Consider the following 14227-nt stretch of genomic DNA (forward strand, 5'->3'; position numbering starts at 1 on the left):
GATCATAAATGGTTTCCATATAACAATATTCAACCCGCGGCGTGAACTCGGGAGAATTAATAATGTGTATCAAACAGATACTGTTGTGTCTTCTTCTGATGAATCTGTACTCAATGTAGAATCGTGGCCAAGATTTCTGGTTGTCGAAGGAGTTGATGATGAGCCACTCAAGATCAACCCATTCGTGGTTTCAAAATCTATCCAAGGGATATGTTGTACTGTTAAAAACGTTGAAAGGTCCGGTTCACTGCTTGTGGAATGTGCCAAGAGATAACAATCTCTCAATCTTCTACAAGCACATCATTTTGCAAATACTGAGATTGTTGTCTCGGCACATAAAACTCTGAATTCATTTAGAGGCATTGTACGTGAGCGTGCAAAGTGCCTCTCAGACATGTCTGAAAAGGAGATTGCAGCAGAACTGAAGCCTCATGGTGTTATCTGTCAAACGGTTCAATAGAAAGATGATGAAACTTTTGTGGAGACCAACACTTACCTTTTTACTTTTGTCCTTTCAAAGATCCCTTCATCAATCAAGGCCGAATATTCCAACATTGAAGTGGATGTGTATATACTAAATCCACTCCATTGTTTTAAAGGTCAGCAGTTCGGGCATGGAACTATATCCTGTCACAACTCAGCAGGTTTCTCCCGCTGCAGTAAGAAACATGACTGTACAGATCAAATGTTCAAACTGCAGTGGTGACCACATGTCATCATCTAAATCATGCCCCTCCTTTGTGACTCAGACAAAAATACTCAAATTAAAATATACTAATGATATCTCATTCTCAGATGCTAAGAAACTGATTACAATCGAATCAACCTCTTCCACCCATTCACTGACCTACTCTGCTTCAGTTTCCTCTGCTGCTGCTGCCTCCTCTTCTGTCAAAGTTGATAATGGATGCCAATTAGCTATTAGCTGGGTGTCAAATGCACAAACCACATTATTTCAAACTGAAACTGAAGACACCTCCATTTCATCCCGATCTACTTCAACACCTTCACAGACAGAACCTCTGCCGGAAAATGAAACTCACTCACTCACTCACTCAATCTCAACCTGAACCACCCCCGCCCCCCGAACCTGTAAATGAAATACAAAGTGATGTACCCCTAGCCAGAAAAGAAAGAAAGCAACAAAGGAAAAGAATCTAAAGCCCTTAAACATATTAAGGTGCCAACAACATTGACAGTCCCTGTGGAGGTTTATAGCACTTTTGAACGTCTAGATATGGAGGTCACTCCATCGCTGCCATTACAGTGTAAAGTGTAGACTTCCCCCCACTCACGATCTCCAATTGAGCCCCCATGAGTTGCTCTCGCAATTTAATCCAATGGAATTGTAGAGGGCTTCGGAACAATTTTCATGACCTTCAGCTCATAATTCAAGATTTTAAACCATCGGCATCGGCACGTATGATATTTATTTACAGATGGATCCAAGGATGGTGACGCTGTTGCCAGCGCCACCATCATTCGATCCAGAACTATCTCAACAAGATTAACACATAAATGTTCTATTTTCACTGTGGAAGCAAATGCTATTTTAACGGCTCTAAAATACATCCACTACCAAACTAAACATTAACACTTCATTATTTTTTTAGACTCTCTTTCTTGCCTTCAAGCTATTAAAAACAAATTAAAAACGAAATTGTTGAATTGTTTAATGATCTTGCTACTTGCCAATATGACATCGTTTTCTGTTGGTTACCCAGCCATGTTGGAATCACTGGTAAAAGCAGCACTCAACAGATCTGTGACACCACTTCTGATCCCATACAGCGATATCAAACCTGTTATTAGATGTTACATCAAAGATCTAATGCAACAGAAGTGGGACACCCAAGTTCTTATTAATACATTGCAGGAAATTAAACCAAATATCGGTTTCACCTACTTTGTTTGTGAGTCCAGCTTTTAATAGGTCATTTTACGACCATGTCGTATTGGCCATAGTAGATATATTCGCGAATATTTATTAAAAAGTGAGGATCTTCCATTTTGTATTCCTTGAGATGAGAGAATCACAGGCTAGCTTGTCCTGCTTGACTGTATTGATTTTGCCATCGCAAAGGATAAATATTTTAAATTATCTTCTCTAAAGAATATTTGAGAGGATATTTTAAGTCTATGTCATTTAAAGAATAGTTCTGCCTACTACTCTTTTCAACATAGTATATTTGTATTTTTAATTGTGCCTAACTTTGCGAACAATCGCTAGTTACTGAAGGGATGATGTAAATCCTGCTGGGTTCGATGCAGGAAGCTAAAGTACTGTAAGTCCCCATGGTACCTAGTATGGTGATCTACCTTCAGTTTCTGGGGATCTACAGCCCGTTTTTATAATGTGATGTTATGTTTAGTGCTATCGATTTTATGATTACATTCTAGTTTTAAATATATTTCTGTCATAAATCTAGTTATTTTACCGTCCTTCGATGGCAGGTTTTTATTTCAGTTTCAATATATGTATTATGTTTAACTCCTGATCGTCACGATATGCCAGAAATATTGCCGATGTGACTTAACATTTTAACTCACTCACTCACTCGGTATATGATTTCATTATGAACACTCTGGCACGCAGCTAATTAGTGCTTATGGAAAGGGTTTTGTCGCTTTATTTTTATCTATTTTCCTTGTTTACTTCTTTCTTTATTATATATATCATTTATAATATTGCCATTCAAGTGTCACCTGTCAGCTGGGTAGGGTGGCCGGCAGTAATCAACAACTTTCTGATGTCGAGGTCTCATGTTGCAGATGAATAAATACGTTTTTAACGAAACTCCATCTTGTTTGGAACAACTGGAATCCTGATCACCCCCCCCCCCCCCCCCACCCCCCACCCCCGCCACACACACACACAAAGGAACACAACACAAGGTTTACAGTCACACACTTTTACTGACACTTCAGTCCATCACTCAAAATACAACTTCGAAACAAGACAGGGCAGGTTTGTCAGAGAGTGAAAAAAGGGACTGTAGCTCGTTCAGCTGAAATGCCCGAACTACTCTGCAAAGTGTTGCCGGTATGATTTTCAGGTGATTGAGTCTTGACCTTTCTTTGTCAAATGTGACCATGAACTCATGTGTGTCGTAATCGGAAAAAATACCTGAGCACACGTCAGCGATTGAGTATCTCTCTATTGATTTTCTGAAGCACTCTGTTTAGTTTTTCATGATGAAAGTGTTCTCTCTCTGCTAATTAATTGGAATAGCACCGACAGCATGGAACAATCATGCCAATAATGTTTGATTCTCTTCATTTTAAATTTTCCCTTCCAGCCTATCTGGCGCCAATACTTTTATTCAATCGATGAAGTTATTGTGATGGTAAACTTCATTTAATGGGTTCAATTTGTAACATAATAATACTGTTTTTGTTCAGTAAAATATTAGCACTCGGTGCTCATCAGCATTTATCAAATCATCAGAGTGTTTAACCACTTAGGAAAGCTGGTACATGCGTATCATCAGAAGCTAATAGGTAAACAGAGTACACGAAATAATTAGTAAGCAAATGAGAACATGTAAGCTTCGACTGCCGAGAACATACCAAGTGCCCAGTGTTTCTATGTATAAATGTGATGTTCCAGAGAATGGTTTCATCCACTTGAAGACACTCGCCATCAGATGTGTCCTCAGATTGTTGTCTGCCAAATCGTTTAAAACATTACGACAGACAAGCAACATACGTCAGCCCAGTAACAGGTATGTCATGAAACTTGTCTATATATTTTTGTTTTTGCCAAGCAGATTATATCAAATTTTAGGGTAATCATTCAAGTTATGATAGATGCATCAAAAGTGGCATGGGTACTACTGTTTGACATTTTGGTAGTATTAGAGATGGATATCAGAGTGACTTCCCTTTGCTTTACACTAGCAGAGAATGGGTTTTTTGTTAACCTTTTAAGCATGTTTTAAAGTAAAGATTGGCGGTTATGAAAAAAAGGAGTAAAGGAGCGGCGCATCTGTAAACCAAGTAATTAAAAAAGTGTCGCCTAACTTATTCAAACACACATGGCAGCCTGTGCTCCATTGTGACTATGTTAAAGATTATTTTTTTCATTGACCTGTTACAGCTTAAAGTGTCAGATATTTGCAACTCAAGCTGCATTGCTCTGGTGGGACTAGGCGATAAATCACTGTCAGACGTTAGCTGTTTGGAAAATATAGTTTCATAAGTTGTATACAACACACACGATGTTTATTTTAAAGGACGGTCTCCGCTGATTTGTGTTTTCACGTACCAGTGCAGATACCAGTGCCAAGCGACTCATGGTAAATTTGCTCACGTGAGGCACTTTCTTCATCAGCTGATGAACGTCAACAAAATACAACTTCCATCCTTATATTGACAGAAGTAAATCATAACAAAGCAACCCATTAAACATCAAACTTTAATTATTCAAAGCGAATTATATCTCCGCGGAGAGTCTTCAACAATGTCATTCACTTGAAATAAAAGCTGCACCCAGTAAAGTTAGAGTTGGAAAGAAATCCAGACCCGGCTGATGCTGAAAAAGGATTGATATTTACGTTCTGTGAGCTTTGGGTGTGTGTTTGAATCATACCACGGCTGCTGATGACGGGGATTACCGCTTGAGGCGGTGCGGTTGGATTTCCCGAAGCAATACACGACAGTGTGGAGCTCAGTGATTTCTTTTGGTGAGTCGAGCATTCTCTGTTATGCATGTAGCTTCGAATGGGTGCTTCATTTCGGTGACCCGACATATACATAATCTGTCTGACTTCAAAGCCTGCATCCGTCATAGCCTGAATCGATGCTGCTCCCAGACAGTGGGCTGTGTACCGTTTTGATCATTTTGAATATTTGGAAACATCAGCCATGAAACCTTTGAAACTAGTTTTACCTAATGATTTACAAGTACACCATTTTTCGTGACTGAACGGTTGCGAAATGGCATCCTTAACACACTGGTTAAATGGAGAGGTAGCTTGAGTGTCGGTTCTACTTATCGATAAAGCTTTTCAGCATTTGAACTGGACAGTTTGGCTCACCAGTTGAGTACATCCATTTGTCAGCCATTGCCTCTTCATCTTTTAGCCCCCAACCCTCCACCCCCACACACACCAGAAAGTTTTGTTGCTGTGTATCGTGTGTTAAGCAAGCATATTCAACACATTTTTCGTCACTTTTAAATTCAAATGATGACGTTGTAAGCTGGTGGTGGAACTCTTAACCCCTAGATACAAAATGAATTGCAATATTGTACCAAACAGCTTTACGGAGTTTGGTAGGTGAACTTTCGGCATCACTGAAATAAACAGCAATTTTTATAGATCCGCCATTTCAATAACTTCTTTGTGCTGAGTTGGTCACGAGACACCATTGTGCTTCCTGTGCTTCAGCAAACCATCTGTCTACCAGGATCCGATATATGACGATTGATGGCAGCACGAATATTTTTCAGTGTGTTTTGGGGATATTCTTCAGATTGTGATGACCTTTTCTCGGAACCTTTAGGTTTAGCCTCACAATAAAACTTGGCCATCAACAGCTTTCATGTTGAGCACCTCGTTAAAGGTTTCCAGGTGCCAATCTGAAAAAAATGTAATATTTTCATGTTTCGTTTTGTCTGATACTTCCATTTCATAAATAGAGCTGTAAATGTAATGCACGCCAAGAATTTGATAAACTTAGATAAGTTGGATTTAGGCTCATTTAGGAAAACATTTAAAAATATTCTCATACCTTGAAGAATTCTCAGTCCCCACTTTGTGTTTTTCTTCGTTGATTCAGACTGATGTAATGACTCGTATTGCATTAGCTCGTCCTCAGTAGCCACTTTCAAACGCTTCGGAACTTTGTTTGACTGAGACGGAATTTCTGGGGCTGGTAAACCTTTGAAGTCAGAAAGTGATTATCATTTCTCTCGTTTTGCTTTTTCCGATGATGCCGAGATAGTTTCGTTAAAAATGTGTGCGATAGCATCAGGAAGGGCCATATCAAAATCGCAAAAATACATCACTTGATCAAAATCCACGTCCTGACCAGCGTTCGCCATGGTTCTGGTATTGGTGATTCTGGTATTGGTGGGGTTCGCTCAACGCACGCGGTGCGTTCGATACCAGCAAACAGATGTGTGTGACAACATTTATATTATAAAAAGATCAAAATTCTTTCTTTATATAAAAACGTAGATTGTGGCATTAGTTTTGGTTCAATGTGCATATTCTAAAAGAAATTGTCATATGATTGTACCGTCCCTATTTGGCGTTTGAAGAATTCCCCTAAAGTAGTTCTGTATGTCTCCGCGCAAATTGACAATGTAATCACGTGACATACTGATGTTCATCGGGAAAGGAACGACTGTCAGCTTGGTAGTGTTCATCTATGCGAGGTCACCCGCTACTGTCAATATACATGTTTGTACAGCAGTATAGTGAGTGAGTGAGTTGGGTATTAACGCCGCTTTTAACAGTATTCCAGTTATATCACGGCGTGTCAGCTTCTTGTGGGAGGAAAGCCCGAAGTGATGCAGGTCTCAGACGTTTACCACTTCGGTGAAACCCACGATCACGGGATCACGATGTCTTATTGTCCGGCCAAGAATATCCCACAGATGCTCAATCGGATTAAGATCCGGACTACAGGACGGCCAAGGAAGAGTAGCAATAGCTTCTTAACGCAAATAAGCCAACACTGCTCGAGATCTGTGTGGTCTAGCATTGTCGTCCATGTAAACATGTCTTGTCTGAAGAGGATGGTTGTCAAAATGAGGGACTACCACTGGACGAAGAACGGCATCTTGGTATTGTTGGCCATTCAGGTTTCCACGAATTGTCACCAGCGGAAGTTTGCAGCCGAAGGAAACACAACCCCATATCATGACAGACCCCCGCTACATGCTAAGGTCTTCTGGATGTTCCTTGGTGCAAAACGAGTGTTACGTTGCCTTCAAACACGTATTCGACCATCAACAGTTCGTAGCAGCATTCGACACTCGTCAGACCAATGGATCCTGCTCCAGTTGGCCAAGTTCCATCGACTACGGGCACGACACCATATCAGACGATTCCGCATGTGCCTCTCAGTCAGTTGAGGGCGTTTTACTGGTCTTCTGGCGTTATAACCAGCCGCTCTGAGGCGACGCCTTACGGTCATCGTCGAGAGTCTCTGATGGGTAATCAACTGCAGTCTTAAATCTGTTGAAGTGGCAAATGGATTTCGTCTGACTATCCAGAAAAGACGTCTATCCTCTCTGATAGAGGTCTTTCTTGGCCTACCAGACCTATGCCTGTCATTGACATCATTGGTTTGACCATGTTTGACAATCAAAAGAGTGATAACACTGTGATGAAGACCCATTTGTCTTGCAATGGCCCTGCATGACATGCCAGCATTTTTCATGCCTATCACTTGCCATCTTTCAGCGTCCGTTAACTTTCTCCTCACCATGGCTGATTTTCAACCTCTATTGGATGGGGAATGTCACACAGGAGCAAAATGCAACCATGTGTCTGAAACTTGAATTTTACTATTTATAGGGTAGGGGAACTGCAGCAACACGTAAAGAACGCTTTCCTTGTGGTATCTGGACAAATTTGGGTTCATGAAACTATGGAAGCCTAATTCAGTCATACATCATCATATTTCGTATTTCCGATTCCCACACTTGAAATCAAGAGACTATGAATATGGTGACGCTTAACTTTTGTGCATGTGCATATATATTGTACTCGGTTTTTTGCAAGTCCTTCAGGTCATGTTGTTCAAATCATCAATCTGAGTCATCAGAAACATCTCGCCTCTGATCAATATGACATTATCTTTTACTGGTTACAAAGCCTTGTTGGCATGGCTCTTAAACCCGTTTTTACATTGCTTATGTATTTATGGGATTATGTTTTGTTCTCTGATCTTAAGAACCGATCTTTTCGTGTCGTAAAAACTTTGTGAACATTCCCTTGATGGAAGTAAAACGATACGGGAAGTTGCATTAATATTCTGCTTAAACTGTAACCTTACCAAGCCATCAACGAGTATGTATACAGTGACTATTGATGTCCTTCTTTATAGACCAGGTCGTGATCAACAGCGAGAGGACAAGGCCGGAGTCTGTCATACACGTTTATTCTGTTTGGCGTCCGGCGTGGGCGACTTCTGACTACTGTTCAAAACTGAAAGATATCTCATTCTTTTCTCAGTACATTAGAGCACCGAACCGACAATAATCTACGTCAGAAACTTGTTGATTGCTGACAGGAATGTTGTTACAGGAAGTCATCACAATTATGTCTTGGATTGTTTATCGGGAGTTTGCAGAAGGTGAGTTGAATAACAGGAACGACATTCAGGCATAGCACCGCTGTGAAGCAGGTTACACAAGTCTATATATTCATTGAGCACCGTAGCTATACTCGCGTACAACGGCATAGGGCACACAAGCCATTATTGATAAATGTGACGAATAAGGATCCAGTGATCCTGTCATTTATCAGGGACATAACCCATGGTTGTTGGTTTCACTAAAAGGATAAAAGCCCACCACATGTTTTATCTTTCTTAATCAGTTTGCCACCTTGGCCACCCGTGCCTTTAAGTGAAAATTTAGGGCTGATAGGTTAAAAGTGAAGGTAAAAAGTATACGGATGGTGCATATGCGTAGAACGACCGGGATGGGCAGTGAATTCGTAATAAACAAAGCATTAACGGTGAACATCTTCTCTGATGGGCCATGTATTTACGATGTTGTTATACTAAGTACATCTTCAGATACTTTTCTACAGTTGGTTGGTTGGTTGGTTGTTTGACGCTGCACTCGGCAATATTCCAGCTATATGACGGTGGTCTGTGAATAATAGAGTCTGGACCAGACAATCCAGTGATTGATATCATGAGCATCAATCCACGCAATTGAGATCGATGACATGCTTCAACCAAGTTAGTGAGCCGGATCAGAAAGTATCTGAAGATGTACTTGTTACTATAACAAGATGTACTTATTACTATAACAACATCGTAAATACATGGCCCATTAGAGAAGGTGCTCAAATAGATCTGTGAGATTATTGTTCAGTTATATACGGACTGGGGGAAGGATGCAGGATTTATAGATTTTTTAGTTTGCAAAAGAAGAAAAGATGTTGTGTACGATATAACAATACTGACAGCAGTTGGTAAGTGAGTGAATGAGCTAAGACTAAAAGTCACTATTTCAATTATGTTGTGACTGGATCCAAATGTGTATTTATAATATATACACCTTTTCAGAAGGAAACGATGGAGTAAAAATAAAAAGCTTAATAACTCTGAATGTCAAAGAGTATTAATACCACATATGACCATATGACTTTTTACAAGAAGAATGTACTCTACAATGCCAACAACAGAAAAGTAACATGTACATAACCATGTCTGTTTTCGTGTTACCTGTTTTGTTCAGGGTATATAGTTGGATCGACTGGAAAGCAAGCTCGTGCAAGCACCATTTTTCGTGACCTGGGCCCAGAGATGGCTGTTGATGGGAACACCAGCGCCGTCTGGCCAAACCTGTTTCACACACATCCTGATGATCCGTCTCCCTGGTGGCAGGTTGACTTGGCTGAGGAAGTATTCTCACCTGAAGTGACGGTCTACTTTCGCTCAGACTGTGAGCGACAATACGTCATTAATATTATATTTATTCTGTATTTTCCCATTGGTATCAAACCTGAAAACGGTAGTGTCTTTCAGGCAGACTGAACGTAGCTCTGACAGAAAGTGTTGTTTTTCTCGAAGAAGTTTACATGTTATTCACTCGTGTGAGATATCAACTGTATTTTCGGATAATCAATATCATTGCAAAGCACATACTAAACGTGAAAAAAAGTTATATCAGGCTTTGGTTTATTAGATATTATTCTTCCTGTATCGTCATAGATGAGCAGTCAATTCTGTTATTCTTGTCAGTAAGATAATATGTTTTTCTGCCATGGAGGATGCGCGTGGCATCTCTCAGTGTCATGAATCCTTCACATACTCCGTGCAAACGGCATGGTCATACCGAAAACAAAAATGCAGGTAATAATGTAATTTGGTCAGGTGTCTACATCAAGGGTTAGAGTTCATAACAAATGCGAGATGGTCTTTTTCGCATTTATTTGACATTTTCTCAGTAATATTATTTATGAGAATGTTGCAGAAAGTGTGAAAAGATATATTCAACTTTTAGGTTTTTATGTTATCATGTGCGGTGATATAAGTACCACATTTAACACATACATTTAATGATATGTATTATGTGCCATGCTGCATCACTTCGGGCTTTCCTCCAATAGTTAGCTGACATGTCCTGATATAAAAAATATTCTGTTCAAAGTGGCGTTAAAACAAACTCACTCACATAATATGTTGACTTATGTGCACTGAACGCAGACATGGAGCAAACCCAGATATGTACATATTCAATGATCAGTGTTACATTTCTCGTTTTCTCCATATTTTAAACTGGATTTGTATTGATTTTAAGCGTAGTCGCATTCTTTAATTAATTTCAATGTCCATTGTATGTTATGCTGCATTCTACCAATTATGTATATTACTTTTGGTCATGATATACAACTCCTGGGTCTAATGTCTCCTTGAATCCGACAGATGCTCGTCGCCAAAATGGAGTGAAGATATCACTTTCACGATCTAATTCGACAAGCGCTGCTGTATGCCACACTGTAACGGGGCAGGCTGATGGATCTGACATCCCAACAGTCTACACCATCCGATGTTACGATAGGGGGCGCTACTTGACTTTGTCAACCCACACTGATAATGGAGATGGCATAGTCCTCGACTTCGGCGAGGTCGAGGTTCATGGTAGGATATAATAACAATATAATCTTGTTTTCATTGACTTGGTTACATCAATCTACTATAAAATATCAGGTAGGCGGCCATACAGATACGTCAATCAGTAGTAAATATAGATGTGTTGCTATTTCTCTTAATCCTTCGAATGAGTGATTTCCTGCAAATGATTAATAAATATAGGGCATGGAATGTTTCTGATCTAGATAAGTTCAGTTTTCTTCACTCAAAAATTATCAGGTTATTGCTGGGTTTGCTGTATGTTTGTCAATACACCTCTGACGAGATTTCTTGATAAATAATAACGGTGTATCCACAAACTACCTATCCCAACCATATCGAAATGCATATTTACACACAGTTCTTTAACTTTAAAGCCCAATAGTGCTTTCCTATTTGCTAACCCGTTTTGACATAAATATATAAGTTTCAAAATTACATTCTATTCTTGATTCCTGGTAGGAGTTGATCAGTCATGATTCAAGGTAGGAGTTGATCAGTCCATGATTCCTGGTAGGAGTTGATCAGTCATGATTCCTGGTAGTAGTTGATCAGTCATGATTCGTGGTAGGAGTTGACCAGTCATGATTCCAGGTAGGAGTTGATCAGTCATGATTCAAGGTAGGAGTTGATCAGTCATGATTCCTGGTAGTAGTTGATCAGTCATGATTCCAGGTAGGTGTTGATCAGTCATGATTCCAGGTAGGAGTTGATCAGTCATGATTCCAGGTAGGTGTTGATCAGTCATCATTCCTGGTTGGAGTTGATCAGTCATGATTCCAGGTAGGAGTCGATCAGTCATGATTCCAGGTAGGTGTTGATCAGTCATGATTCCTGGTAGGTGTTGATCAGTCATGATTCCTGGTAGGAGTTGATCAGTCCATGATCCCTGACAGGAGTTGATCACTCTTTTAAATCCTCACAGGAGTTTATCAGAACATAATTCGTGTCAAGCGTCGATCAGTCCCATGATTCCTGGCAGCAGTTGATCAGTCCATGATTCCTGGCAGATGTTGATAAGTTATGATTCCTAGGAGGAGACGATCAGTCTCTTCGTGCCTGTTGATCAGTCAGAAGTTGATGACAATGCAGGTGTAGAATGGTGAAATCTCATAAAAACGTGGTGCTTAATTCCCCAACTTTCAAAGGTTACTTATAGTAGCAATACGATTGGGTTGGATATGTGGCCTTTTATAGAAGCATTTTCTCCCGAATATTCACAAAACGAGCGACATTTTGTTGGTTTCCCATTTTCGATTTTTATGTGAAAGAATTCAGGTCAGACAAACGTTCGTTTTTGAGTGTATGTTTCTATGTGCCTAGGATGTTCTGCTATGACTTACGGGTCTGGATGTGACATTGACTGTCACTGTAATGGCACGACTTGTGATCCTGTGACGGGAGAGTGTCCTTCAGGATGCCAGGCTGGGTGGACAACAGCGTCGTGTGGCCAACGTAAGTTATTGCAAATTTACAAATCTGGTTTTCGATAAAGTAAAGTTCCCTCCAAGAAGATGTTTTTGAAATGGCTGACACGATATTTCAATATGTGCCAGTTGAACTGTAGATTTAAATATCGTTAATATTGTCCTTGCAGTGGAGAAGGCTAAAGACGTCAGCCTGTACACAAAGTACATTTCCTCATGTCCAATCAAGACAACTTTTCACAAAACCACTGTTGCTATTGCGACCTTGAGGGAAATGGAAGTGGTGCTCCTCTTATCGAGAATTGACTGCATGCATGCCTGTGATGCACTGACTCTGTGCACACATTTTGGTTATGACATTGGCAACTGTTCGCTGTGGAGGTTGGGGTCCGCTGTTGGTGTTGATGTGGAAACACGAGAACTGTGGAAGAAGGAGAACTGAAAGTTCATGTGAGATCACACAGAATGAAAACTTTGCCTTAACTATAAGGAATCCGAATATAACAGTTTTCTTACTACAAGGACCCTGTTTGTGTGCGATTTAAAAAAGCAACCACTATCGTTTACACATTGGTTTACACACTGTAAGTACCAGTACTAATATGTGAAATATATGCACATAACACAACATTGTTGGTTTAAAGCACTGTATATACTAAATCTTGTTTTAATTTTGAAACACTGCACATTATCCTTTCTGTGTATCTTACAAGAAGGTGTAGTTGGATGACTCTTTAAATCTTCTTATTCTATAAATATAGAGATTAGAACTTTGTATTTATTGTCTCTCTTTCACAATATGTCTCAACCACATGTTAGTGACCTTTACAACCACATCCATTTCGACTGCTGATCTTGTTAATCAGTCAATATACCCATTCTGTACGGATATATATATGTTAATCTTGTGCGATTTGAACTTTATTGTAAGCGGTTTGAAATTTAATATTTTACATAAAAAGAGTTTGCTGTCTCGAGCCTGTTCTGATTGTTGTGATGTCAGTGATTTGGTTTTGAGTGTGTGAGTGAGGTGTAGACCCTATGAGTTTACGATTTTGACTATATAATGAGCATATGTTTAAGAATCACTATCAAATAGTGATGGTATCAGGTGTTGGCGAAAAGGTGAGCATCAAAGCTTCTTTCCTTGATCCATGGGGCATTCGTCACTAAACATGGTGCCCATTGATATAGCTCCATTTCCCTCTTCAGATGTTTAGGACAATTTGTCAAGAATGAAAGCAAATGTCATCTGAAGTTTACTTAGAAACCTATATGTGACATGATTGGCGTGCTCGTTGATAACATCGATGTAAAGTTTGGGACGAACAGACGAACTTGTGCGGTTGACATGTAACATGTCTCTCATAGATTACAACTGATCAAAGTATCATATTGATCCCTAGTCGGAAAGCCGCGTGTAATTAATTACTGGAACAATATGCTAACTGACATGGAACACTCACAATATTAGCTATTCACTTAATGCTTTTAAAAGGATCGTACGATATGGCTGACATATTAAATATTAACTCGATAACTCACTAACTTTTAAAAGGTGCTTTGAGGGATAAAAGTTGCCATTGACACTTTACAGGGACCGGTTGACATTTTGAAATAATAGATGCTGCCTTGATTGTTTGCTTCACTGTGAACCTTTGATCCATGACTTACGAGTACAATTCAATTCAATTTTTTCAAAGTGTTGTTGACATCCTTGTTCAACTTCTCAGGTTCACATATGCCTATTAAGTCGGAGTCGTACAATCGACTCTGCTTTTAGGAGACATTTCTATTGAATATGGAACGGCTATTGACGCTTTTATTTCCTTTGGTTTGTCATGTAGGATAGTACCAATATGTGAAATATATACACATAACACAACATTGTTGGTTTAAAGCACTGCACATACTACATTTTGTAAAACAAATTAAACACTGCACATTATACGGTTTGTGTACCTTTCAAGATGGTG

At 39.6% G+C, this 14227-nt stretch overlaps 1 protein-coding gene across 1 annotated transcript; it reads left to right on the forward strand.

The window, feature by feature from the left end:
- The first annotated feature begins 8249 nt into the window (after nucleotides 1–8249).
- Nucleotides 8250–12693, forward strand: LOC139477347 (uncharacterized). Its single transcript, XM_071259900.1, has 5 exons — nucleotides 8250–8310; nucleotides 9428–9634; nucleotides 10618–10833; nucleotides 12148–12279; nucleotides 12422–12693. Exons 1-5 carry the CDS (start codon nucleotides 8250–8252, stop codon nucleotides 12691–12693), a joined length of 888 nt encoding a protein of 295 aa, XP_071116001.1.
- The last annotated feature ends 1534 nt before the right edge of the window (nucleotides 12694–14227 follow it).

This window comes from Haliotis cracherodii, unplaced genomic scaffold, assembly GCF_022045235.1.
Source record: "Haliotis cracherodii isolate W230 unplaced genomic scaffold, xgHalCrac1.p SCAF_33, whole genome shotgun sequence".
Taxonomy (NCBI): domain Eukaryota; kingdom Metazoa; phylum Mollusca; class Gastropoda; order Lepetellida; family Haliotidae; genus Haliotis; species Haliotis cracherodii.

What these genes read in the sequence shown, in the direction of transcription:
- LOC139477347 (XM_071259900.1), top strand. Translation starts at nt 8,250, where the DNA reads ATGTTGTTACAGGAAGTCATCACAATTATGTCTTGGATTGTTTATCGG. An exon ending in GGTCTACTTTCGCTCAGACT is followed by an intron (nt 9,635 to 10,617) that starts GTGAGCGACAAT and finishes TGAATCCGACAG; the next exon opens with ATGCTCGTCGCCAAAATGGA. An exon ending in CGGCGAGGTCGAGGTTCATG is followed by an intron (nt 10,834 to 12,147) that starts GTAGGATATAAT and finishes CTATGTGCCTAG; the next exon opens with GATGTTCTGCTATGACTTAC.